The sequence below is a fragment of the Gopherus evgoodei genome, chromosome 9 (assembly GCF_007399415.2).
Source record: "Gopherus evgoodei ecotype Sinaloan lineage chromosome 9, rGopEvg1_v1.p, whole genome shotgun sequence".
Taxonomy (NCBI): domain Eukaryota; kingdom Metazoa; phylum Chordata; order Testudines; family Testudinidae; genus Gopherus; species Gopherus evgoodei.
In genome coordinates, this window is record NC_044330.1 from 60,570,026 (window position 1) to 60,590,419 (window position 20,394).

Genomic DNA, 20,394 nt, shown 5'->3' on the forward strand with positions numbered 1-20,394 from the left:
GTCATGGTTAGCTACTCCAGGCATGCACTGCAGGGAGCCCTTGAGCAAATCAGGTGCCAACCATGAAACACAGCAACCACCCCTTGGGGACACCAAACACCCCCATGTAACAAAGGGCTCCAGGGAACTGGTGTGTGGCGTCACCATGTTCCAGTGACAGAGGCCAGTGCCCCAGGGCCCTGATTCCCATGGGCTCCATGTGCACATACCCCAGGGCTCCGATTCCCCTGGGCTCCATGCACGTGCCCCGGGCCCCGATTCTCCTGGGCGCCCCGGGCCCCGATTCCCCTGGGCTCCATGTGCATGTGCCTCAGACCTCAATTCCCCTGGGCTTCATGTGCACATACCCCAGGGCCCAGATTTCCTTGGGCTCCATGTGCACATGCCCTGGGCCCCGATATGCATGGGCTCTATGTACATGTGCCCCGGAGCCCTGATTCCCCTGGGCTCCAAGTGCACATGCCGCAGGGCCACAATTCCCTCAGGCTTCATGTGCACATGCCCTGGGGGCCCAATTCTCTTGGGCTCCATGTGCACATGCCCTGGGGCTCAGATTCCCCTGGGCTCCATGTGTGGCCCTGTCAGGGTTCCCTCCCCACTCTGAACTCTAGGGTACAGATGTGGGGACCCCCATGAAAGACCCCCTAAGTTTATCTCTACAAGCTTAGGGTCAAAACTTCCCCAAGGCACAAATTCTTCCTTGTCCTTGGAACGGTATCGCTGCCACCACCAAGTGAGTTAGACAAAGATTCAGGAAAAGGACCACTTGGCGTTCCTGTGTCCTCAAAATATCCTCCCAAGCCCCTTCACCCCCTTTCCTGGGGAGGCTTGAGAATAATATACCCACCAAATAGGTTAACAAGGTGGGCACAGTTCAGCCTTTGGGTTTTTAGGGTACTAAAAACCAATCAGGTTCTTAAAAGCAGAACTTTATTATAAAGAAAAAGTAAAAGAATCACCTCTATAAAATCAGGGTGGAAGGTAATTTTACAGGGTAACCATATTCAAAACATAGAGGATTCCCCTCTAGGCAAAACTTTAAAGTTACAAAAAAATCCCAGGAATGCCTCCCTCTTAACCTGGGGAAAATTCACAAGCTAAAACAAAAGATAATCTAACGTATTTCCTTCCTATTACTTACAATTTGTAATCTTAGATGCTTAGTTCAGATATGGCTTTAGGAGATGTATTTTCCCTGTCCTGGTTCCTCGCTGACCCAGTGTGACAATGCGGTTCTGGCGGGACCCAACTGAGAGTGCCAATTCAGGACCAATTGCTCAAACAGGGCAGTCACAGCCTAAGGCTGGGTTCTTTCCACCTCTAAGGCAAACCAAACCAGCCAGACAAAAATGACTTCGGTTTCACCCCACTGGCTAACCACAAGCCACACACGCAATTCCCTGAGACACTCCAGTCTCCCCGTATCACCACCAGTGCCACTCCTCCTGGGGATGAATGGTTATGAAAACCAACACCCCAATAAAAGAAAAAGGTTCTCTTGATCCCAAAGGACCAAGCCCCAGACCCAAGTCAATATACACATCAGATCTTACCCACAAATCACACTGTTGCCAATCCTTTAGAATCTAAAATCTAAAGGTTTATTCATAAAGGGAAAAAGATAGAGATGAGAGTTAGAATTGGTTAAATGGAATCAATTACATGCCATAATGGCAAAGTTCTTAGTTCAGGCTTGCAGCAGTGATGGAGTAAACTGCAGGTTCAAATCAAGTCTCTGGAGAACGTCCCCCGCTGGGATGGGTCATTAGTCCTTTGTGCAGAGCTTCAGCTTGTAGCAAAGTCCCTCCAGAGGTAAGAAGCAGGATTGAAGACCAGATGCAGATAAGGCATCAGCCTTATATAGGCTCTTCCAAGTGTAAGTACACTTCTTTGTTCTTACTGTGGAAAATTACAGCAAAATGGAGTCTACAGTCACACGGGCAAGTTCCTGCACACCCTGCTGAGTTACAAAGGCGTATCTGCCTCCTCTCAATGGGTCAATTGTGTAGCTGATGGTCCTTAGTGGGCCATCAAGCAGGCTAGGCAGAGCTAACACCAACTTGTCTGGGATTTTTCCCAGAACTACAGCACAAATTTGAAATACAGATAGTATACAGCCAATACTCATAACTTCAACTACAAAGTGATACAGACATATAGACAGCATAATCATAATCAGCAACCCATAACCTGGTTTTAGACACCTTATATGACCCCCTTTACATAAGATTTGGTGCCACTATAGGACCTTGTTTGCAAACCATGTTCTATATGGTCCCAGTTTATATCAATAACGTCACACCCAGACAGAACACACAAAGAGGGCACAGAACAAAAACCTTCCCCCACAGATTTGAAAGTATCTTCTCCCTTTATAGGTCCTCTTGGTCAGGTGTCAACTAGGTTATTTGGGCTTCTTAACCCTTTACAGGTAAAGGAGGGATTTTATGCTACCCTTTGCTGTATGTTTATGACACGCCCCAATTCCCCTGGTCTCCATATGCACATGCCCGAGGCCCCGATTCCCATGGGTGCCAACTGCCAGTGCTCCAGTTCCCATGTAATCCAACCACCACATATTCCACGCCAGCATATCACCCTGGCAATCCCATATTCCATACAGCACCTTCCTCCCATGGGGCTCCAGTGCCCTGCACTTTGGTGATGGTGCTGCAGCAGATGTGTGCTGAGGCTGGGCTAGAGCTCCATATGCCCATCTCACCATTCCTCCCTCACAATGTAAGTTCCTATATTTGCATCCTCTAGTCTGAGTGATCCGCCCTCGGTCCCCACGTCACTGTACCAAGCTGGGGGGCTGGGAGCTAGTCTCAGAGCTAAAAAATGAACCCAATTGTTCCCAGACCAGTGCCAGGTGGCAGCAGGCTGCCACCCCTCCACACTCTGCCAGCCTGTTGAGAGCAAGGGAGCTGGGCAGGACCTTCCCCAGGCGGGTCCCTGCAGCAGAGGCCACACAAAGTCCTGTTGCTACGTGTACAGAGCTGAACCGTGCCCAGACTCCTTTTCTGCCCCCAGAAGCAGGCCTGGCACTATACACAGTCAGCACCAGGCCAGGCTGGGTCTTTGTAATACAGCCAGAGGAGCAAAGGGATCCCAGATGCTAGGTTCTGAGGGACTCCCTGACATGTCACAAGGCCTGGTCCCAGCTCATGGCAAGCAGCTGACAGGCACTGGCTGCTGCTCCATTACTAGCTGGAGAAACAATTCCACTGAGAATGGAGCCAGGCTGGTGAGCAGCATGAGCTGTAGCACATCTTGCCATGCCTTGCCCGATGTGCCCCAGCCAGCCACACCAGCCCCTCCACTGCTTCCTAGTGGACAGTTCTTAGCCAATGGCTGGGGAAAAGGAGTCTGGCTCATTGGCTTTCAGCACAGCTCCATCCCAAGTGCAGATGAGCCCGAGCAACCTCCCTTGGACAGGGCAGGCAGGACAGGGCTTGTGTCTTTGTTACCAGCAGCAAAAGAGGAGCAGGCTCACAGTCCATCAAAGCCTCACTGATGAGCTGGGATCTGGCCCAGGCCCTGGCTGCAAGGCAGGGGTTCCGGCCAAAGAGACAATGCTGGATTGGAGGAGCTACAGAGCACAGTTGGGGAAGTAGGTGGGAGGCACAGAGGAATGGGGAACCCCATCTGGAGCACATGTCCAGTCCAGAGTTGGGGGGGAGGGTGGCTCCAGGCCCATCCTAAACAATAACCCAGAGATCAAGCAGTTTTACTCTGGCATCAGCACCCCTTACATTCCTGGGAATGTGAGTTGAGCAGCTCATCCAAGCCACCCCCTCTACCCTCCCTACACTGGCCTGGGCCACCCCACTGCAGCTCTTTGGAGCCACAGTGAAATTCAGAGTGATAGTGTCCAGAAAAGAACAGACATGAAGCCCTGCTGGCCACTGGGTTCCTCAGCCACAGATCTCACTGCACTTATGGGAGGGAAGATCGATAGCTCCCTCCCACAAGTGGGGAAACTGAGGTGTGGACCTACCTGATTTATTTGGTGCTGGTCCTGCTTTGAGCATGGGGTTGCACTAGATGACCTCCTGAGGTCTCTTCCAAACCTAATCTTCTATGATTCTACCCCAGGTCACCTCATGAGTTAGAGCCAGGACTGGACCCCAGGAGGGTGAGGGACGGGGATCTGGGCTGGGGCAGGAGGTTGAGGTGTGGGAGGGGGTAAGGGGTGCGAGCTCCAGGAGGGAGTTTGGGTGTGGGAGGGGGCTCAAGGCTGGGGCAGGGAGTTGGGGTGCAGGGAGGGTGAGGACTGTGGCTAGGGGTATGACCTCTGGGGTGGGGCCAGAAATAAGGGGTTCAGAGTGTGAGAGGGGGCTCTGGGCTGTGGCAGAGGGCTGGGGTGTGTGGGGTGCGAGCTCCTGGAGATGGGGTGCAGGAGGTGCCTCAGGGCGGGGGCAGGGTGTTGGGGTGTATAGGGGGTGAGGGTTCTGGCTGGGGTGCAGGCTCTGGTGTGGGGCCAGGGATGATGTGGGAGGGGGCACAGGGCTGGTGCAGGGGATTGCAGTGCGGGAGGGAGTTTGGGGTGCAGGCTCCAGGCGATGCTTACTTCAGGCGGCTCCCGGGAAGTGGCCAGCTCTGGCTCAGGGGCAGCCAGGAGGCTCCATCTGTTGCCTGCACCCACAGGGCCACCCCTGAAGCTCTCATTGGTTATGGTTCCTGGCCAATGGGAGCTGCGGAGCCAGAGTTCAGGGTGGGACAGCAGGCAGCACGTGGAGCCCCATGACCACTCCTTCACCTACTGGCTACAGAGACATACCAGCCACTTATGGGAGCTGTGTGGAGCCAGGACAGGCAGGGAGTCTGCCTTAGCCCCACTGTGCTGCCAACCAGACTTTTAACGACCTGGTCAGCGGTGTTGAGCAGAGCCGCAAAGGGTCCCTTTTCAACTGGGCATTCCTGTCAAAAACCGGATGCCTGGCAACCCTACCAGCAGCTCATCCCCTTGAAATGCCTGAGTGGCCATCCTGGAGAGAGCTGTGCAGCTTCGGGCCCAGTATCAAGGAGGGAGAGTCTGGGAGTGGTTTAAAATCCTCATTTCTGCATTGTTCTATCACTGTAGTCTCCACTTCCTATTGTTTGTCTGTATAATCTCGGTCTGGTTCTGTAATTGTTTGCTGTATAATTAATTTTATTGGGTGTAAACCAATTAAGGTGGTGGGATATAATTGGTTAAATAATTATGTTACAATGTGTTAGGATTGGTTACTTAAATTTCAGTAAAATGATTGGTTAAGGTATAGCTAAGCAGAACTCAAATTTTACTATATAGTCTGCAGTCAATCAGGAAGTAAGGGGGAAATGGGAACAGGGAATGGGGGTGGGAGAATTGAAAACATGTTTCGCTAAGGGGGAGGGGAATGGGAACAGGGTCACAGGCAAGGCTCTGTGGCATCAGAGCTGGGAAGGGGGACACTGAGGAAGGAAACTGGAATCATGCTTGCTGGAAGTTCACTCCAATAAACATCAAATTGTTTGCACCTTCAGACTTCGGGTATTGTTGCTCTGTTCATGCGAAAAGAACCAGAGAAGTAAAAGGGTAAAGGAATAGGCCCTCTAACAGTTAAGGGCACCCCGATGTTATCCTCCCCGTTTCTGCAACTGCTGAGTGTTTGAGGGTGATGCCTCTGGGGCTGGCACAGAACTACTGGCCACGTGGCTATGCCTCTGGGGTAGAGTAGCTGTGTGGGCACATGGGGCATTAATGGGAAGGGGGTACCCAGGGGTTAAGTGCAGGCATTTAGGTGGCCATTCACTCCTAGATGTGGCCAGTGGGACTGAGGACTAGCATAGCCCCAGACAACTTGCCCAGGTTCATTTGAAATGAGGAAAACCGCTGCTGGTGGGAGCATGATTGATAGGTGATGGGCAGGACTCCACGCCAGGACACCTGGGTTCTCATCTATCCAGCAGTGTCACTGGCTCACTGGGTGAGCAGCTGCCCTCTCTGTGCCTCAGTTTCCCACTCTGGGGAATGGGCTGGTGATGCTGAGCTGGGCTGGGATCCATGGGACATGTTTGCAGGTGTGCAGGCATGAGAGACCTGAGCCCATACCCCCGATCCAAGCCTGATTAGCCCGAAGCTCAGGGGTATGGGAAGCTGTGGGTCAGCCTATCTCTGTTACTGTTCCTGCCAATTTCCTGGCTTATGGTGGCAAGGAGGGGTTGCGTGTGCCTTTGAGAGGCTGCTGGGAGAGCCCAGCCAGTAACCCTGGGGAGAGCACCCACAGGGCCTGCCCCAGCTCTGCCGTGATTTATGGCTCTATTGACGTTTTTATGGCCATTTAAGCAGCACACAGCACTCCTGCACGGCCTTCCCACTTGCACAGCTCAGGCCTGGCAGCATTGTCTGAAACAAGAAGCACTGGAGCCCAGGGCAGCCAAGCAGCCCCCATCCTGTCAGTACCAGCAGGGAGACCTGGACCCAGCCCCAGCCCCAGCCCCAGCCCAGCACGTGGAGTCCTCCAGGGGCTGAGTCAGCTGAGGAAACACTGCAGAATGGACTCAGTGGGTTAATTCACCCATTCCAAGGCCATGGGACCAGAATACCCTGTACAACACAGGCCAAGGAACTGCCCCACTCCCACCCCCCGATCCCAATTCCTAGGGCAGATCTCATAGGAAAACAGCCTGTCTGGATTTTAAAATGCCCAGTGATGGAGAATCTACCACACCCCTCAGAAAGTTGTTCCAGAGGCTAATTAACCTCACTTTAAAAATGTATGCCCCATTTCCAGTCTGAATTTCTCCTGCTTCAACTTCTAGCCACTGGATCATGTTAGACCTTCCTCTACTAGGCTGAAAAGCCTATGGTTAAATATTTGTTCCCCACATAAATACAGACTGATCAAGTCACCCCTTCACCTTCTCTGTGTTAAGCTAAATTGATTGAGCAATTTTAGTCTCTCACTATGAAGCAGGTTTTCTAACCCCTTAATCATTCTTGCAGCTCTTCTCTCAACCTTCTTCTTGAATTGTGGGCCCCAGAACTGGACACAGGATTCCTGCAGTGGTCAAAGCAGTGCCAAATACAGGGGTAAAATACCCTCTCTGCTCTTGCTAGAGATGCCCCTGTTGATGCATACCAGCCTCACATTAGCCCTTTTGGCCACAGCATCACATTGGGAGCTCATGTTCAGCTGATGAGCCCCCAAACACCATGGCCCCCAAATCCCCAAGTCTCATGTGAGCACTAACACATCACACACAACCCCGCACAACTACACACACACGCACACACCTTGCACCACCCCCAAACACACCCCCTTCTATAACCCAGCATAAAGACACCCACCGTTACACAATACCAATGCAGTTACACGCCCCCGCACACCAAGAGACACCCACCTTGCACAGCTCTCTCCATGCCATGCAAAGGTGCACAAAGCATTGCTCATACCTGCAGACACACAGATGCGTGCAAAGCCCCCCATTTTCCCCCAGACACACACAACCTTGGGCCAGGTCTATGCACTGGCCAGTCTCTCAGCCTCGCCACATCCACCCCATGGATTGACCCTCTTACTGCCAGCACATCCTGCTCTCAGTGGGGCCCACAGGAGCTTTGCCTCTGACCTCCCTGGCAGCAGCCTTGGGCTTGGTGCCCCACTGGCCATTTATACCCCCTCATTCCAGGGGTCAAAGCCAGCCCAGCAGGGCAGGAGCAGCATTCACGATATCATGCAGGTGCCTCTAGTTGAGCCCCAATCCTCAGCCTTTGTCTGCCAGGCCCATGTATCTCTACAGAGCCCTCCTGGTGGCCAGCCACGTACACAGCCTGAGTTAGGGGTAGGGAGAGCTCCCATGGCACCAGGTGAGGAGGAGGGGATGCTGCCCTACCACCGCAGTTGCTATAGCCTCTGAGAAGGGCTCCCTAAGGACCCAAGTCCAGGCCACCTGACTGGTTCATGCCGCACTCACTGCACGTGGTGCTCTGTCCCCTTCCTGGTGTGTGTCTGAGGGCACCAACACAGGCTGATGAGTCAACAGAGCGAGGTCTTTTCACTCACGCAGGAAATGCTCATGCTTTAAAATGCAGAGTTCCCTGGTTCAATCCACTCCCACAGAGTGATTCCTCACCCCGGGACCAGTTCTGGCTGCACTGCCAGCTCAGCCTGGCAGATACAGTTGCCTCCCAGCAGGGCCAGTGAGTGCGGCCGGGAGGCAGTGTGTGGGGGAGTGGGTTTCTTGTGGGGGCAGTGCTGGGCTGTGAGGGGGCAGGGAAGATGTGTGTGTTGGGGGGATGCTAGGGAATGAGGGTTCTGTGCAGGGTGCTGGGCAGTTGTTATGGGGCTGTGGGCAGGAAGACGCTGGACGGAGGTGGTATTGTGCAGGGTGCTGGGCATTTGTGTGGTGAGGTCTGGGGGGCTCTGACCAGGAGGATGTTGGATGGGGGGGCTGTGTGGTGTAGCATGGGCCTGCCCCCCAAGGGGAAGGGGCAGGCTGACAGTACAGGGTCGGGCAGGCCACTGTGTGTCTGGCAACTGCCAGTATGTAAATATTGCCCTCGCACTGGGCTGAGTGTAGCTGGGCCGCCCCTGCCATGCCATGCCCCATTGCCCCTGTCTGATCCCTCACTCTGGGGACTGACCTCCCCATGCCATGCTCCATTGCTCCCATGGGGGCCCACAAATAAGTTTGGTGTCGGGCCCACAAAAGGTTAATCTGGCCTTGTCACTAGGGCGTTTCTCTACATACAAAGCCACCACACCCTTCTTCAGCATTGAGTCTGCACCAAAGAGCCCCAGGGCTTGAAGAGTGGGGCCTGCTGCAGTCAGGACTGAGGGACACCAGCAGAGCTGGTGTGGGGAGAAGCCCAGGGCTGGGTTAGCAGGGGGTCTACAGGTCGGGACTGAGGGGCACTGGCAGAAGGGAACAGAGCCTGCAGGGACACGTGAGCCCACAGAGCTGTCAGGATCCCCTGTGCCAGGTGCCACTGTCAAGAGAGAGCAGGGCTACTGGACAATGCTACATGGGAGACCTCCTGACTCGAGGGAGATGCAAACTCTGCCCTCACCTTGGGGAGGAGGGAATTTTATATCTGTTCTTTCTTCCTTTCCTCTAATCCAGAGGTTCTCAGACTGTGGGTTGGGACCCCAAAGTGGGTCATGACCCTGTTGTAATGGGGTCATCACCAGAGCTGGCATTAGACTTGCTGGGGCCCGAGCCCAAGTCTGAGCCCTCGGTGGCAGGGCTCAGGTTATAGCTTTCCCCTCCTGCCCCTGCCCAGGGCTGAAGCCCTCAGGCTTCGACTTTAGTCTCCTCACCACCACCACCCCGCCCAGGGCAACAGGTCTGAGACAGGCTCAGGCTACAGTTCCCCCATCCTGGGGTCGTGTAGTAATTTTTGGTGTGGGAAAGGGTTGTGGTGCAATGAAGTTTGAGAACCCCTGCTAATCCAATGGAAGTCTGCACATGCAGGAAACATTGCAGCCAGAGCTAAAGCCACATGCCACCTAGTCACAAAGCTCTGAGGGGGCTGGAGCAGGCTCCCCCCTCAGCACTCCCAAAACTAACTCTCGTGAGATGCGTTTTCAGAGCAGTTTCTATCATCTTCTTCAGGGCTCATCGACTGGGGCAGAGAACTTACACCGCAACGTCATGGAATACTGTTCCCAAAATCCCCCTCTGCCCTCTCCTCTCACCCCATCACTGAAAATGTTTACAGTGACCTCTGCTGGAGAATCCGGTCAACTGCAGTCACATGGAGACCGATGAAACACTCAAATGTCCTGGAGCGGAAGACATCCCTCACCTCCAAGCTTGGAGGTAGTGGCTGCTGCTGGAGCTGTGGTTGGGACAGGCCTTAACGCTTAGGTTGGCCTGTGCCCTGACTGCAGGAAACAGTGACCCCAACCCTTAACCTGGCTCAGAGCATGTGAGACCCACCACTCTGCAGGCTGCCCCGAGTGTGACATGCTCGGGGGCTGGGAGCAGCATCAGAATTCACGTGGCTGCTGGGAAGGCAGCGCTGTCCCAGTCAGAACATGGTGACTTGCATGAACATCTCCCACCTAGTGTCAGCAGGACTGCGATGCCCTCAGACCCTGGCTATAGACAGTGAGTGGAGGAGAACTGACAGCTCTAGATGAAGGCTATGGGGGGCCTCAGATGCTTGCTTGAGAGGAGATGAACTGTGCTGGGAAAATCCTCCCTGAGTGGGTGAGGACCAGTCCCCAGCTCTTCATTCATGCTCTCCCATGGCCCGCCCCTTTCCCTTGGCATGAGAGGCCTGTGGCACTGCCCTCATTGCCTAGGGCTGGGGGAAGGAGGCTTGTGCTAAGGACTTCTCCAGGGAGCTTGTGGCAGCACAGATAATAATCTGCATGTCACCTCCACCTGAGGGGCATGTCTACAGATCCTCTTGTACAGCAGGGGAAACTGAAGCACAGTGTTTGCCCAGGCTCATGCAGAGAGTGAGTGGAGGGCTGGGAATAGAACCCAGGAGTCCAGACTTCCAGTGTAGTGCTCTAACCACTGGTTCATGCTGTCCCTGCCAGTCCTCCCATGGAAGCCTTGATTCCCTACCCACTGTGAAGCTGGAGGGATGGGTAGAGGGGGTCTGTGTGGGGAGGAAAACAAACAGTATGTGATGCCTCAGAGAGGCAACTGCTGCTGAGATGGGGTCTGGTGACACAGCAGTGGCAGTGGACCTTTGAGAGCAAACCCTGCCACCACCCCCTTCTTCGTGTGTTTGGCATCAGCCCTGGCACCAGCATGGGAAACCCAGCACCAGACTCACAGGCACTTGAGATCCTTGTGGGGAAGCTATATCCATGCACACTGCATCAGTGGGAGTGGGGAGAGGAATGGCAGCTTTGCTGCTTTCTGGGGCAGGGAACCAGGACTCAGGTGAACTTTTCTCAGCTCTGCCACGGACCCACTGAGTAGCTTTGGACAAGTCACTCCCCCTCTAGAAGGCCAATAACACACACCACTCTCACAGCACTCCCCCTCCAAGGATCTCCAAGCATGTTATAGGCATTGGCCCATCAACCCTCCTGACCCCTTGTGAGGTGCTCATAATCCTCAAACCCATGTTCCCAGATGGGGAAACTAAGGCACAGTGCAGGGAGGTGAGTGACTCACTGACAGTGGCTGAGGAATCCTGTGGCAGGTGGGGAACAGCACTGAGGTCTCCTTACCCAAGCTTTAGCCTCTAAAGATCCTCTCCCAGGTGCTGAAGAGCTGGGAGACCTTGTGGGGCAGCCCCATAAAAAGAAGTCAATTATTGTTAACTAGGCTGTCTCGTGAGCTGTCGCTGGCACCCGTATGCCTTTGGGACAATCTGCAGATGGCTGCCCCCATTGTACCAACTCCCTATGCAGCTCCTATAGTGGCAAAGCAGTGGGGAGCTCTGGCTAGTTAGAGTCGGTGGACCCTATTCTCCTCTACCTGGCACCTAATGTTGTAATCTAGATCTGTCTATCCCTCACCTGCCCCAGCAGAGCTGAGCATGGGGAGCAGGTGAAGAACAGCTCCTGCCCCTTTAAATCCTGATTAACACAGGGCCTTTAAAATGGATGTGAGGACTGAACCCTTCTTAACCCAGAGGACTGGGTCAGAGAGGAGGGAGGCTAGAGCTAGTCTAGGTCCTAAGGATTTTAACCTTCCCCCTGCTGAGTGCTGGTCCTGCTGACCTTGCTTGGCCCCCAGGCCAGTGGGGGTTTTAAACTGCATTCAGAGGAACCCCTTAGTGCCAGGTCCCTGGGGGGCTGGTTTTAATCCTAAAGGGTTTACCCTCAAGGGAGGGCAATAGGGCAGGGAGCAGAAATTGTCTGATTAGACCTCAAAACTTCCCTACCCCCAAGGAAGCTGCCTAAAGGCCCAGCCTGGGAACAGCTGAGTGAAAGCAGGAGAGCCCTGGGACCCTGCCCTTGCTAGGGAGAAAGAGCTTGCCTTTGTTGGGGGAGGGGGCGAAGAATGCTTTCCCCTACTCTGTGGCTCCCATAGCACCAGCCCTCTAGATCTCCCTGCCCACCACCTAGCCAAAGCCTGCTGCCCACCCCTTAGCCATGATTGCAGTGGGCCCTCTCTGCTCCCTTGGGAGCTTGTTCCTCTTGGCTGCACTGCTTCCTCTGGAGCTGAGTATGGGAGAGGAAGGGAAGGAGCCAGCTGCCCTGAGTGCCCTGGCTAGGGTGCCCTCCTTGCCCCTCATCCAGGTGCTGCTGGAGCAGGTCCCCAGTGTCTGGCCCTGCTGCCACCGGAAGCAGCTGACCAGCAGGCAACCACTGCGTTACATGCTCAACCTGTACCAGAATGTGGCAGACCAGGCTGGGCGACCTCGCCAGAACCGTAAGCTGGGTGCCAATGCTGTGCGCCTGGTCAAGCCCTTTGCCAAGACAAGGCAGCCTGGGGCAGGTGAGTCACTAGGCATAGGGGTGTGGGCAGGTGGGTCTCCTGGGGTTGTGAAGCCACCTGGTGAGGGGGATAACTGGAGCTGAGGGGGTCTGCTCTGTTCTCAGGAGGCTGGTGTTTGAATAAGGGGCACTGGGCTGTGTAGTGCCCAGGGCTTGAAGGAGATGGCAGTGGGAAGGGCAGCTGTGGGGAGCTGGGAACTCTGCTACTGTAACCCCTGACTGTGCCTGTAAAGGCATCAGTCAAGAGGATTCTGCTTCTTCACAAGAGCTCCCCACCCCTGGTCCCTCCCTCTCCATGCTGCCTTTAACTCCCTCCTGCTCTGGCCCATTGGCACTAGAACAGGAGAGCTGAGCTTCTGGCAGCAGATGGGGCCCAAGCAGCAAGTGGCCTTGCAGAGTCTTGTTGCTCCAGGCCTTGATGTGCAGAACTGGCCCAGTGGTGGGTTCTAGTGAGCCTCCCCCTGGCTTGGGGCAGGCTGGATACAGGGGAGTTCCCCCCTCCAGGGATGCTCTGCTCTGCAGTGGCCTGTACACTGGCACAAACAGCCATGTTAGTTACTGCAGGGTGTTGGCCCTCTCCAGCCCAAAGCACCTGCCTGCAGTCCCTGGTGCCTGGAGCTGGTTAAGCTTGTGTGCAATGGGAACTGTACCATACTCTTGGTCAAGGAGATGGACTCGGGACTTTGCCTTGTCCCCTCTCTGTGCCCAACTTCACTCCCTCCTGCACACAACTGCTGTTTGTTTCCACCCCTCCTGCTGTCTGGTTGCACGCGCTCAGGGACCCTGGTTACCTAGGGACTCTGGTTCTCATGGGCTTCTATGCGGGAGGGTGGAGCGTAATGCTTCACACTAAGACTGTCCAGTCTGCATGTCAAATGGAGCTTCGGGAAGGGGGTGTGTTCTGATGTCTGCTGGGGAGAGGACCAGAGCGGAGACTTGTTTCCTTCTTTCAGCTATTTATAGGGACAAACCCAGAGTCTGGGCTAGGAAGGACAGTGCTTCCTGTTAGCTCTCTAACTGGGAGCCATAAAGAGATATTGGGGGTGGGCTGGGTGCTGCCCTCTTCCTCAAGGACTGGAGCCTAGCCTGTTGACAGCTCTGTATCCCTTCTGGTCTGTGGCTGGAGAATGAGCGAGTCTGGCTGCTGTCTCAAATCTGTCAAGCAGAGCACCTGCTGTCCCCATTGCCAAGGAGGCCATGGAGAGCCAGGAGAGCTTAGCTGTTTCCCAGGCCTCTAGTAAAGGGGATGTGATCAGTCAGGCCATCCTGGGTCATGCTTTGCAGTGAGCAGGTTCCTCTCCCCACCAGTGAGGTGCTCCTGGAACAGCCCTGTGTCCATGCGGGGCAACAAGGCCCAGGAATGAAATTTTCTCAGGGTCACACAACCAGACCGTGGCATGTTAAAGAATGAAACCAAGATAGTCTGACTCCTGTCCTAACCACAGGCCTTACTGCCTCAGGTGGATAATGGTACATGTCTCCTCTCATGGCTGGTGTTCACATGCAAGGGGGGCTCAGGCTCAGCCAGAGGCCATGTGAGATGGTGCCTCAGCACTGGCTCAAGGGAAACTCCTGCCCTCTTGGTGAGGGCTGAGGTTCTTCCAAGCTCTGCCACAACCTTGTCTTGTGCCGGCAGGCATGCCCCTTCCCTCCCCATCTGTCTCTGCTCCTCCAGGCAACGCTGCAAGATGCTCTGATGCACTAATCTGGTTCTAGCAGCTTCCTGCCTGGGGCTTTGTACCTTCTGGACTTCTCTAAGGCCTTCCATATGACCTTGATGCTTCCCAAATCAAGGGGTGGGAGGGAGGAATCTTTCATGCACTCTGTCTCTGATGTATAAAGAGCCTGAACAATTTAGAAGGAATAAAGTCTTTCAGAAGATCAGGAATATGGCTCTGTCTCACTACAGACCTCTCTGGGGCACCTGTGGAAGCAGCCTGGAGACTTGATACAGAACATTCTTCCAACAGTTTCTTGGACACTTGAGTTAAATAGGCATTAACCAAAACAGCTTCCCCTCTCAGTCAAGTTGCAGTTCCTTGATTTCTGTAATCTTGTAAACATCTCCACTTGTCCAGCCTTCTAGGAAAAACCAGGTAGAAATTACCTGAATTTCTGACTTGAGGAAGAAAACTATTTATTTAAAAACAAAAACAAAAAACCTGTGTGGCCCTTTCTAAGAAGCAAACTGGGCAGAAAGTCCCTATCTATCCAGGTCATTCTTTATGCCTCTTCGAGGCCTTCGGGAGATGCATAGGAGTGTTCAAGCTACCTCCTAGATGGGTGTGGGCGGTTCCAGGAGGGGAGGGTGAAAGGGGGAACAAGCTGTTCCAGGAGCATGGGCACAAACTTACTAAAATTGCTTGTATGTAAGTTTGAGGCTGTTCTGTCTTGCTTTTGGGAAAACTAACTCCCATCTCCTCCTTCCCCCCACAGGTCCCTGGTACATGCAGACTCTTGACTACCACCTGAACGTCCAGCCAGGCATGGAACATCTGGTGAGAGCCACTGTGGTTTATTCAAAGACTCTGCTGCTGGCTCATGCCCAGCTCTTTTGTGTGGTTCAGCTGGATGGGGAGGCTGGGGTTCCAAAGCTCTCACCCCCTCGAAGAGGCAAGAGGAATGCCCTTGTCTCCTCTAGGATGGACAGCTGGGAGGAGAGGGACATCACCTCCCACTCTTTGCCCTGGGCCTGGGACTCCAAGAAGAGCCAGCTGCTCCGCCTTAGTCATGTGTGTATCCGGCTGGGACCAGCTGATGGCTCAGAGCCTGAAGTTGTCTGGGAGAAGACTGATTCCTTGAATGACCCTTTCCTGTTGCTCTACCTCAATGACACTCAGAAAGGCTTCCGGGCCAAGATGGGGAAAGCTGGCTTGAAGGAGACTCCTGATGGGCCAGTGCTGAGTCGCAAAGCTCGCCAGGCAGGCAACCTCATTCTGGATCTCCCCAGCTACTCGCAGAAGACCAGTGCTGAGAAGGATGAGTGTGCTCTCCGCTCCTTCCGGGTCAGCTTCAACCAGCTGGGCTGGGACCACTGGATCATAGCCCCCCATCGGTACAACCCCAAATACTGCAAGGGCACATGCCCCCGCATCCTGCGCTATGGCTACAACTCCCCCAACCATGCCATTGTGCAGAACTTCATCAACCAGCTGGTGGACCAGAGCGTCCCCCGACCCTCCTGTGTGCCCTACAAGTATAGCCCCATCAGCGTTCTGATGATCGAGCCTAGTGGCAGCATCCTCTACAAAGAGTATGAAGACATGATAGCAGAGTCCTGTACCTGTAGATAAAGCCCTCCACATTTGAACCAGTCATTATGTCTAACACCCATCAGTGCATGAAGACATGGTGATCCTTCACCCGGCCTCCCCACATCAACTCAGTCTTTGGTGAACCAGATGCCCAGCTGTCTGAATTAGTTTGCTCAATGTGCCTCTAAATATTTTTTTATTTTTTTTTGCATTTTTGACAGCCCCCTCCACACACACACACACAAAAGGATCTGGGTTTTTAAGAAAGGTTGTCCAATATTTTTTTTTTTTTGCTTGGTCCTCTGCCTCCACCCTCCATTGCACAATGGACACTGGGCTCTGCTGGGACATTTTACAAATGGATTTTTATGCAAATATTGTGGAATAGCAGTTTTTAAAGGGAAGAGTTTGCTGGGCCTTGTACTAAAGGACTGCCACTCTATATCTTCTCCTTGGGGCACTCCTCTTCCTGCTAGGAAGCTTTATGGGGACTGAATGGAAGCAAGACCAGTCAAATGGCTCAACCTTTGGCAGGGAAGTGAGATGGCATGACAATTGCATGTTCTCTAGATGCCAGTCTATCTGGGTTTTGTCTGATGCTCTTTGAGCTTCCACTTGTGAAGTAGAACTGAGTCCATCTTGTATGAAGAGACAGCTGTTCTCAAATGGAGCAATGTGGCCAGGTGGGAACTGGGCATGGCTCCAACACACTAAGGGGCCATGGAGAAGGTGGCAATGTGCCTGTTGGAACTCTCTAGAGGACTAGTAGCTAGGCTGGAGTTGTGGGTGAGATCTGGAGCTTGGGCCTCTTCTACTGAAGATTTTGGTGCAGTGAAGCTAAATCTTTTGCAGGCAAATGAAACCTAAAATGAGTGGAGCAGGGAGTGATAACACCAATTGGTTCTAGTGCTCAAAGGCTTCCCCCTATGGGTCAATGTCTCCCTCTCACCAGTGCTGACTTGGGTTCTGTGTGGGTCCTTCACTTTAAGGGCTTCCATATACTTAATTTGAGTTTAGGCTGGCACTGTCCTGTCACTTCTGTATCTGCTCTGTCTCTCTTCTCCCCCCGCACCCCAGCTCTGGTGTTAGCCACTAATCCCAGTAGATAGCAAGTACGCTTGACCTGTCCAAATAAATACCTTCGTAGTCTGCATCAGTAGCTTGTTGGGCTGTGTGAAATGGGGACTGGCCGGAGGGCTCTAGAGACAGTGCATGGGGGGGAGTGCAGGATCTGGAAAGTCACTTTCTCAAAGCCCTGTGTCCTTCTGGGCCATGGCTTTGGGGTTGGGGGGGAGGAAGAGTGGTTTTTACAAGACCTTCTCTATGAACAGAAAAGAACACTTCAAGTGAAGTGCTAAATTTTTTAAAGCTTAAAAAGGCAACTCCCTGCAAGGCCTGATGGAGTTGTGATGCAACTCATCTCCTAGCATGAGGGCCCAGTTGCACAAGGCCTCCAGCAAGTTCTGGCTAATCCCCTGTTACTGGGATCTCTAGTAAATTGCCCACCTTTACTAGACACTTGTGTCTTAGACTCTCTTGGAACTACCTGAAATGCATCACTCCCCCAGATCAACTTGGATGAGATTTTAGTCTTTAATGCAACCTTTCTTTCTTTTCTTTCCCTTTGGCTCAAAGCACCTTAGAAGCAGAGTCCAGAGACCTTTCTCCTAGTCTTTCCTCTTTGCCTATTGCTGCACCAACCTGAGTGTCCCTCAGTTCCACTGAACCCTGGTTACACTACTGCGTAGCTTTCACTTTCTCTTCTGTGACTGGATTGGAGCCTGCCATAATCTAATGAATTCCTGTTACAGCCTGGATCTTTTCTATTTATTATATGCTGTATTTAAGTGTTCATGTAAATAAATTGGTTTGTTTTGCTAAAGAGAATCGTAGCCTATTCTTGGTGGGGGCAACTTGTCCTCCTCTAGTGGCAGGTCTTTCTAACCACCCCTAATGTGATAGATTTCCAATGGGCAAGGAGTGGGTTAAGAATCCAAGTCTGGGGCAGACAACTTCAGGCAAGCAAAGCTCTATCTTGATCCTCTTAAATAGACCCCCATCTTGCTATGTAACTCCCATGGGCTGAGTCCAGACCCCTGTCTAGTCTTTCCCTTTCAGCATATTCCAAGGCTGCTGTCTCTAATTAGACACTAGTTAGTGACTGCTTCCCTGGCAGAGGGTCTGCTGAGCTTTGTGTTTCTGGAAGTGGAAGCTGATTTGGGTGGCACTACTCTTTCATCTTCCTAGAGGTCATTGGCATGGGGACTTTTGGCCACCATTTCAAGGCTGTGCCATGGAATGCTATGGCAAAGATCCCTACAACACACTGTTCCTCTGCAAGTGAGGGGATTTACTCCTGGGATAGCTAGGAAGGCATGGCAGCTAGCACATAGACCAGGCACAGTGACATGCCCAGCAGCTGGAGCAGAGGGGTGCCCCTATTATGCAGCACCTGGGAAACAATGGTGGCTACCCACAGACTGAGGGCCAAGTTTCAAAGCTCATATCCAAAGCTGGGCTATGCCAAAGGATCCTCTGGATCAATGGCGGTGCTGAGGGCAAGAGTGGCTCTGAACCTGCCCACAGCCTCTCCCCAGCAGGATGGGGGTGTCTCCTCAACTGTGAAGAGAGCCAGGAGATGGACAATTGCAGAGATAATTGGTGAGTCTGAGTGGGGTGACATGGTTTGCTAAGGGTGACTCAGATTCCTTCTTGCCTCACATGCCCAGGATAATCTCTATTGCTAGCCCTTGGCCACCTTAAGGAAATGCAGAAGAGCCTAAACAGTGTGCATTGTACAATGGTGCTAGGCCCTGAGCTGCCAGCCCTGGAGCCTGCCGTTTTCTGTCCCTCCGAGCAGAGGCAACAGTGAAGTATCCCTGTGCTCCACTCTGTGTGCAGCAGGCTTTCCCTGAGCTGCACCCACGCAGCTGTGAGTAGAGCTGCATTCAATGCCCCAGCCAGTGTAGGAGGAAACTGGCTGCTTGACTAGATGTGGCAATGCCTGTGCAGAGGCTGGAAGGGGAGTCGCTGCTCAGGAGGCTATGGCTATGGCCCCAGCCTCTGGCTGCAGGCAGGGGGTAGCTGGCTTGCACAAGGCTGCCCCTCCCTGGGTGGAATTTCAGTACCCATGGATCAATGGGTTTTCATAACCCAGAGGTGGTGTGCAAAGTCATCCCAGCTTTCGGGGGGGCTGGTTTTAGGCAGCTATTGAATGAGTCATTGAATTTCTGAAGATTCAACAAACCAGTATTAATGCAGAGGTGTGTTGCTGAGCTCTGGTCTGTCAAGCTGGCATGAGTCCTGAGTGGCAGTGCTCGGTCAGAGTGCTTTGGGGCAGCAAAACTGACCAGCAGAGGCAGGGCAATGCAGGTGTACAGCTGGACAAGGGAGTGACACAAATACCAGCTCTCCTTCAGAGTGAATTGTTGAGGGAGGTGGGAGAAGAGGATCCTATTTCTTTCCCCTTGGCCAGGCTGGTGATTTTGGACCCAGAACTGTGCAGGGGAAACTCCCAGGGGCACTAGCACCCAGATCCTCAAAGGTATTTAGGCTTGTCACTTCAATTAATCTGCTCCTAGTGTCCCCCAGACTCTGTGGTGGGGGGGTGTCATGTCTCTCCTCCCCTTTGCCATGTGGCCCTGGAGGGAAAACTGCAGAGGAGCCAGCCTGAGGCTTGATCCAGCAAGCAGAGACACAGCCAGTGCAAGGAGCTGGGGACACTCCACTTCAAAGCAGCAATGTTTCTCCAACCCTTTCACTCTATCCTGCCTGTCCTTCCCCACTTCTCTTCTTTCTATGTAGCTTATCCCTTGCTAACTAACCCCTCCAACCCTCCCACTGTGGAACTAACCTATCCTTTGCTGCCATCACATTGGTCACTTGCTGCTGTGTTCTCCCTCTCCCCCAGCTCTGTCTGATCTGTTTAGATGTCAGTTTTTCATTGTATTCATCTCTTGTCCTATAGCTAGATTGCAAGCTCTTTGGCACAGGTCTTTGTACAGCACTTTGCACAACAGTGACCTGGGCCGTGATGGAGGCTGTTTGCTGCTATAGTAATATAAATAATAATAAAGATCCATACTGCTATAGCTTGCTCATAAGAGGTGGCAGACTATTGCTTTCCATTCACAAAGCACGCATTTCCCATCAAGGTGGCTTCTATGCTACATTAGGGAAAATGGACAAAGGAAGAACAAATACAGTGCTCCCCCTCAGCTGGAGACTTGGTATCTCTTGCATGACAATCCTCGTGGACAGGGTTAAAAGGGGAAGTGCCCAGGAACAGAACCTGAGCTGTGCATCCTGCAGGTGTCACTCCAACCCTCTGCCAATAGGGGGTATCACAGCCCTTACGGCCTCAATTATGCCAATGAAATGGATAAGTATGAGAAAAGGGCGCTGGTGTATTCTAGGACCACAGATTATAAGGCCAAGTGGCTTTCAGGGAGGGAAGACTGTTTTCCCACTGCTGAAAATGGGTGCAGACAGGCAATCCCCACCCTGAATGGTGGGGAAAATCTACAGTAAAATCCAGGAGAAACTAATGATCATGTTCCAGGGTCCCAGCCGGCTGCTGATGGTTGGGAAGGAACTTCCCTTAGGCACAGGTTATTCTGGTGTCATCTGATCCAAAAGGGGAATTCTTGCACCTTTCTGTGAAGCAGCTGGTCTAGGCAACTGCTGGAGCCATCACACTGGTCTGGAGAGGCCCTGGTTAGCCAGTCCTAGGTTTACACAGGCACTCTGTGCATTTC

General features: G+C 53.0%; 1 protein-coding gene across 1 annotated transcript; it reads left to right on the forward strand.

Annotated features, from left to right (window-relative positions):
• Positions 1 to 12,038: 12,038 nt before the first annotated feature.
• BMP15 (bone morphogenetic protein 15) lies at positions 12,039 to 15,840 on the forward strand. The gene is made up of 2 exons (XM_030574214.1): positions 12,039 to 12,384; positions 14,820 to 15,840. Exons 1-2 carry the CDS (start codon positions 12,039 to 12,041, stop codon positions 15,674 to 15,676), a joined length of 1,203 nt encoding a protein of 400 aa, XP_030430074.1. The 3' UTR covers positions 15,677 to 15,840.
• Positions 15,841 to 20,394: the final 4,554 nt, after the last annotated feature.

Bases quoted from the DNA above. Each gene is read 5' to 3' on its own strand.
- BMP15 (XM_030574214.1), top strand. From the start codon at position 12,039: ATGATTGCAGTGGGCCCTCTCTGCTCCCTTGGGAGCTTGTTCCTCTTG. The intron at 12,385-14,819 runs GTGAGTCACTAG...TTCCCCCCACAG, and splicing joins GACAAGGCAGCCTGGGGCAG to GTCCCTGGTACATGCAGACT.